Here is a 6,048-nt window from a genome sequence, read left to right on the forward strand (position 1 = left end):
CCAGGTAAGTGTGAGCTGTCCGCGTGGCAGGCCGGGTTAGGGGTGCGCTCAGATGCGGGGCGCCCAGGCAGAGTATGGGGCCGCGGTGGAAGCCGGAACGCGAGCAGGGCTGCATCGGGCCCCGCGGGAACTGGGGGCCGCAGGGAGCGGGAGGCCTCGGGCTCGACCTGGCCCTGGTGCAGCCTGCCCTGGAAGATGAGGGTGGAACGGCGAACTGTAGGCAGAGATAAGGGGTTGGAGCCGCGGCCCTGAATTGAGGGAGGCCCTGCCGGGAGTGGGGCGTCGAGCAGTAAAGAGGGGTCGCCCAGGCATTGTGTGGGGCACAGTGGGGTGGTGGGGTGCAAGACGGTAGAGGGTCGACTGCGCTTCCGGCCCCCGAGCTGGGCTTCGGGGTCCACGCAGGCCCGAGTGCGCGTTTGCACACGCGTGAGCGCGCAGGCCCTGCGTCCCCCGCCAAACCCCCAGCCTGGCCCCTCCACCCCGCCTCTTGGATTCGGGGAGCGCTGGTTCCCAGGCGCGCACACCGGGGCGTGTGCAAACGTGTGCACGGCGGGGCGCGGAGGCGGGCAGGCAAGCGGATTCAGGCGGTTTTCTGGACGTCCCTGTCGCTGGGCCTCAGTTTCCCCATCTGTAGAATGGGGCGCCAGGGGCCAGGGAGTGGATAAGTTGGGGCGTCCTGGAATGTGGAGCTTGTGCCCAGTACTTGGACACCTCTAGCGGTTCCCCGCGGTCCACGGATAAAGCCTGACCCTCTACCTGGACCCCAAGGCCTGCATGGCCTGTGGCTTTAAGGCCACTCCGAACTCTTGACAAGTATTTCTGGCTATCCAGCCTTTGCCTGTACTAGTCCTTCTGACCAGTGCTCCTCCTGTCCTCTGTGAGGACCCGCCTTTTGGAAAAGCACCGCCCCCCACCCCACCCCACCCCCAATCTCTCAGGAAGACCCAACCTGCAGGGCTGTGATTGAGAATGTGTCTGTGCTGGGCTGTGTCTCCTGAGATTGGTGGCTCCTTGGGGGTGATCATCGCCCCTGCATACAGCAGCCACCCACTTGGCAGCTGCAGTGCCCTCCTTCCTTCTACCGTTTCCCAGCTCCATGTCTGTTGTGGGGCTAAGGCCCTCTTGGCCTCCCACCAACCCTCTTCTATTTTAAGTACCTACTGTGGGCCTGAAGCTGAGACATGTCAGGGACCCCCACCACCACCACTGCCCCGTTCTCTCCTCCCCCTACAGAGATCAGAGATCCATTTGCTTGGACTCACCTTTGCTTGTGCTATGACATCTGCTTGGACTTCATTCCCTATCCCTTTTGGCCCCTGCAGCCTCTTACTGCACTCAGCCATCACAGCCCCTCCTCAGGGCTCCACAGCACGCTGAACATCATCACCCATTATGCTCTGAGCATTCAGGGTTTAACTGGCCATTTGGGATGGATGCATCCTGGGCCTTGTGAAAATGGGCAGCTCTGAGCTTTTCAGTCCTGGCTTCCTGGCCCACTGAATGTCCAACAGAGACCTGCCTACTCTGAGCCTTAGTATCCCCATTTCTAACAGGGGCGAAGAAGAACTTGTTTACTGAACTTGCAGTATGCCCAGGACAGATTCTTGGGAGCTCTGCCCCCAACAACCCCAAGGGAGGGCCATTCACCCATTTTACAGCTGGGGAAACGGAGGCCCAGAGAGGTGCAGGGACTGACCCAAGGGTACCCAGTTAGGGGATTCTAACCTGGGATTTGGGTTTGGCTCTGAATTGAGGGTGGCAGGAGTTCAAACCGACTCATGCTGCCCCACCCCTCTCCCCCTAGGTCGGTGTCCCGAGCCGAGCATGGTGACAGCCCGTGCCCTCGGCCCCCTCGCCTGGCGCAGCTGGAAGAGCCGCCAGCCTCGGGAGCCGATGGCCCCCCACGTGAGGGAGTGAGCGACCCGGCCCCGCCCTACGGATTGAGGGGGGACGCAGCAGCTGAGTGACCTGAGATCAGGCTGCCGAGCCCCTCCCACCAGTTGACGAATGGTGGACAAGCAACGAGTGACCCTTGTTAGGGTCATGAAATAATGGTGGGAAGCAAAGCGTGAGCATCCCGGGTGGTCACCTGTAACTTCTTGGTGAAAATCGAAGCCTGAGTCCCCAAGCCCTCCCAGCGGACCCTCCCAGCCCCCCACCCGGGGCTGATGGGGCCACTGGGGCCCCAAGCAGCCACCTGACCATCCAGACCCCACCCCGCCAGCCATGGCTGGCCCTGAGGGCTTCCAATACCGTGCATTGTACCCATTCCGCCGGGAGCGGCCGGAGGACCTGGAGCTGCTTCCGGGTGATGTGCTGGTGGTGAGCAGGGCCGCCCTGCAGGCGCTGGGCGTGGCCGAGGGCAACGAGCGCTGCCCGCAGAGCGTAGGCTGGATGCCTGGCCTCAATGAGCGTACCCGGCAGCGCGGCGACTTCCCTGGCACCTATGTGGAGTTCCTGGGGCCCGTGGCCCTGGCCCGACCTGGCCCTCGCCCACGTGGCCCCCGCCCACTGCCCGCCAGGCCCCGAGACGGGCCCCCTGAGTCAGGTGAGCAGCAGACTGGGCCCCTGGCAGGAATGAGGGAAACCGGGAGTGCCCGCAGAGCCTCAGTTTCCTCTTGTTTCCCATGAGGCAATGGTGCTTCTCCCCGGAGAGGAGGAATGAGGATATCTGATTGGTTGGCAGGTATCAATTACACTGCTATGGAGGACTGGGTGCAGTTCGTGGCTGGGCACCCAGAGGCGGACACACTAGCCTCACCCTGCTCTCATGGGGCTTCTGGTTCAAGAAGTGAGAAGAAGGTGATTAAGTGATGACAGATGCCAAGAGAAAGCAGCCTCTCAGAGAGTAGGGGGAGAAGGCAGCAGGCAAAGCAAAGACAAAGGCCCTGAGGGAATGTCACAGCGGGTTCAGGGAACCAGCCCTGACAAGTGGAGCCGAGTGAGGAAGGGGCAGGGTCCTCACCTTGGATTTCATGGGATTGATTCTGAAGATAATAGGGAGTGTCCGGGAAGATTCAGAGGCTCAATTTAACTTCATCTTGTGGTTTGCAGACGGAATCCCTTGAGAAACCCGCCCCTTTGTTATAACCCTGGTTTTCTGATTTCCAGAATGATGGGAGCCAAAAAGCCCAAAGGTGGGCTACTCAGTTGAGGCCACACAGCACAGTGGCATGTGAGGATGCTCCGTCCCTTTCAAAGAGACCCTCGGCCCCCCCTCCCTCCAAAGAGCATGCTCAGAATGGAGAACCAGGACACTGAACGTACATTGTGACTGCATGCCGGCCTGTATGCTGGGCAGAGAAACGAGGCACAAGTTGTAGGAAGGAGGCTGATGAGTGCTGAGCACCCAGCATGGTCTGCCTCATCACTCACAGTGGCCCAGCGTGGTCCCGTGTACACATAGGGAGACCAAGGTGCTAGGGAGTCAAACCACTCGCTCAGGGAGTCACCCAGTGAAGGCTAAAGCCTTGAGAGGCACCATGGCCCCTCCCAATGGCCCACCTGGTTTTGTGCCCAAGGGACTCTGATGCCCAAAGAGGGTCAGCCCAGAGTCCCCATGGCGTGGGGTGGGATGGCGGGGTGCCGAGGCGGCATGCTGCAGGCTTGGGCTTTGCAGCATCTGGTGTCTCCGGAGCCTGTGCCTGCGTCCCGCCTCAGCCTGGAGGAGCAGGAGGCGGCCCCATCCGGGCTCCCCGCCAGAGTCTGCCTCTCCCCCTGGTAACAGCCGCCTCCCTCCTCTGCCTGGCCTGGGTCCAGCCACCACACACATCCCCACTCCCAGGCAGCCACCCAGCTCCGCCCTCCCAATATCCCAATATCCACGTGACATGGGTTAGGGCCAGCCCTCTCCAGGCCTCGGTCTCCTCATCTGGAAATGGGGGGTATTGGTCCTTCTGTTCAAGCCCTGACCCTCTGAGGACCACTAGGCAACACACTGTAGCTGCCTGCCTTCCCTCCATGCAGCTCTGCACAGGGAGCTGCGTGCCGAGCCCTGATGTCACCTGGGCCCCCGCTGGCCTGTGCATCTAGGGGAACTTGCTCTTTTCCTGAAACTCAGTTTCTCATCCATAAAATGGGGGGTGACATCTATTCTAATGGGACCTCCCTCCCTGCGTTGCAGACAGGCAAATTTCAGAGTGGAGTTTCGGAACTGTGGCCCCCTTACCAGCTGGATGTCACCCACCTCCCCTTGTTTGCTCTTTTTTTTTTTTTTTTGCATTTTTGACACAGCTGGGTCTTTCTGCAGTTCAAGCACCACCTGGCCCATCACTCAGGGAGGCCCCACAGGCCCTGGCTTGCCCCTGCTGTGTGCCAGGGCGTCCCCGCCAAGGGCCAAAGCTGCATCAAATGGTGGCTGTGCCGGCAGAGAGCGCCTGCACACAAAAGGTTGGGTGGGGCGAAATGGGGCCAGGAGGGGCTGGGACAGGGAGGGGGCCAGCATTTTTAAAAGGGGGGACTTTTTTTTTTTTTTTTAAAAACAAAGTGACTTAGAAAATGGAGATTTTTCTTGGGATGAGATGTCCTGACCCCGATGAGATATTTTCCATTTATTCTTTTCAACTGCTTTGTTGTTCCCGCTAAGAAAGGAGAGATGATGCCATTGACCAGTTTCTCAGCTGCAGGATTCAAGGCACAGAGAGGGTATGTCCTGTGCCCGAGGTTGGCCAGCAAGCAACAGCAGAGTCCTAAACCTGCTGCATGAGTCTCCTGTGGCTGCTGTAATGAACTGCCACGAGCCAGTGGCCGTTCAAACAACGGGAGCATGTTCTCATGGTTCTAGAGACCAGAATTCTAGACCAAGGTGTGGGCAGGGCTGTGCTTTCTCCAGAGACCTTAAGGGAGGAGCTTTCCTTGCTTCTTCCAGCTTTTAGGGGTTCCAGGCATACTTTGGTTTAGTGCTACATCACCCCAATCTCTGCCTCTCTCTTCAGATGGCCTTCTCTTATAAAGACACCAGTCCTTGGGTTTAGGACCCTTAATCCAAGATGGTCTCGTCGTGAAACCCTTATCTTCATTATATCTGAGAGATTAGGAAGTGGACATCCCATTTGGTTGACACTGGTCAATCCGCTCCACCTCATGTCTGAAGTTGTGTGAACTAATCTTTTAACCCAGAACACTGTTTCCCACCAGCTCAGCCCTCCCAGCTCCACCAGCTGGGCCTTCTGTCTCCCCCAGGGTAGTGGGCCAGATGCCAGGCCCTTGGGCTGAGATGCAGCAGGCAAAGACGGGGCTGGGGTCCTTCTAGGGACCCTGCCAACACTGCGTCCCCTCCTGCCAGGCCTTACACTCCCTGACCTACCCGAGCAGTTCTCCCCCCCTGATGTGGCTCCCCCTATCCTGGTGAAGCTGGTGGAGGCCATTGAACGGACAGGTGAGCCTTGGCCTGCCTGCAGCCCCTGGATTCTGCTTGCTTACCTCTGGGGATGGGCAACTCATCCTCTTCCCTGGGCTCAGGTTGCATGGAGAGGCTGAGTCTGGATGCTCTGGGTCTCCCTGTTGAGTTGGGGAAGGAATAACTCCCTAGGGAACGTGGACCCCTGCATAGCATGTGCCGCGCCCTCTGCTACCATTTCCCTCCCCTCCCTCTGCTCTTACCTCTGGGAGGTTGAGTAGCCACCCCAGACCCCACATGGGGTAGAGGCAGCATTTGAGAGCTGGTCTTGGCACCTAGGGTGACGCTGACCTACCCCATCCCTTCCCCCCAGGGCTGGACAGCTACAGGCCTGAGCCACCCGCCGTGCGCACAGGTGAGGGCAAGCTTCAGTGGGTGAGTGGGAAAGGAACCTGCCCTGGACGGATGTGTCCCCTCCCTGCGCCCGCCTTGGACCGAGGTATCCCTCTTGCACCCACAGACTGGTCCCTGAGTGATGTGGAGCAGTGGGATGCGGCAGCCCTGTCAGATGGTGTGAAAGGCTTCCTGCTGGCGCTGCCAGCGCCCCTCGTGACACCCGAGGCTGCGGCCGAGGCACACCGAGCCCTGCGGGGTAAATCTGGAGGGAAGCCCGGGCTGGGGAAGGCATTGGGCAGGCGGGCTCAGGCCCT

General features: G+C 59.8%; 2 protein-coding genes across 2 annotated transcripts in view; both read left to right on the plus strand.

Annotated features, from left to right (window-relative positions):
- The first annotated feature begins 513 nt into the window (after positions 1-513).
- LOC104992692 (phosphatidylinositol 3-kinase regulatory subunit beta-like) lies at positions 514-5,704 on the plus strand. Its single transcript, XM_010845661.1, has 2 exons — positions 514-2,548; positions 5,285-5,704. Exons 1-2 carry the CDS (start codon positions 2,227-2,229, stop codon positions 5,476-5,478), a joined length of 516 nt encoding a protein of 171 aa, XP_010843963.1. The 5' UTR covers positions 514-2,226; the 3' UTR covers positions 5,479-5,704.
- LOC104992716 (phosphatidylinositol 3-kinase regulatory subunit beta) overlaps positions 5,293-6,048 on the plus strand; it is a 6,585-nt gene continuing 5,829 nt past the window's right edge. The window contains exons 1-2 of the mRNA XM_010845684.1: positions 5,293-5,377; positions 5,712-5,990. Of these exons, the coding sequence (XP_010843986.1) occupies positions 5,804-5,990 (187 nt within the window). The 5' untranslated portion in view covers positions 5,293-5,377; positions 5,712-5,803. The remainder of the gene's footprint in view (positions 5,378-5,711; positions 5,991-6,048) is intronic.

The sequence above is a fragment of the Bison bison genome, unplaced genomic scaffold (assembly GCF_000754665.1).
Source record: "Bison bison bison isolate TAMUID 2011002044 unplaced genomic scaffold, Bison_UMD1.0 scf7180017864221, whole genome shotgun sequence".
NCBI classification, from domain to species: Eukaryota; Metazoa; Chordata; class Mammalia; order Artiodactyla; family Bovidae; genus Bison; species Bison bison.

Bases quoted from the DNA above. Each gene is read 5' to 3' on its own strand.
- LOC104992692 (XM_010845661.1), top strand. From the start codon at position 2,227: ATGGCTGGCCCTGAGGGCTTCCAATACCGTGCATTGTACCCATTCCGC. The intron at 2,549-5,284 runs GTGAGCAGCAGA...CCCTCCTGCCAG, and splicing joins AGACGGGCCCCCTGAGTCAG to GCCTTACACTCCCTGACCTA.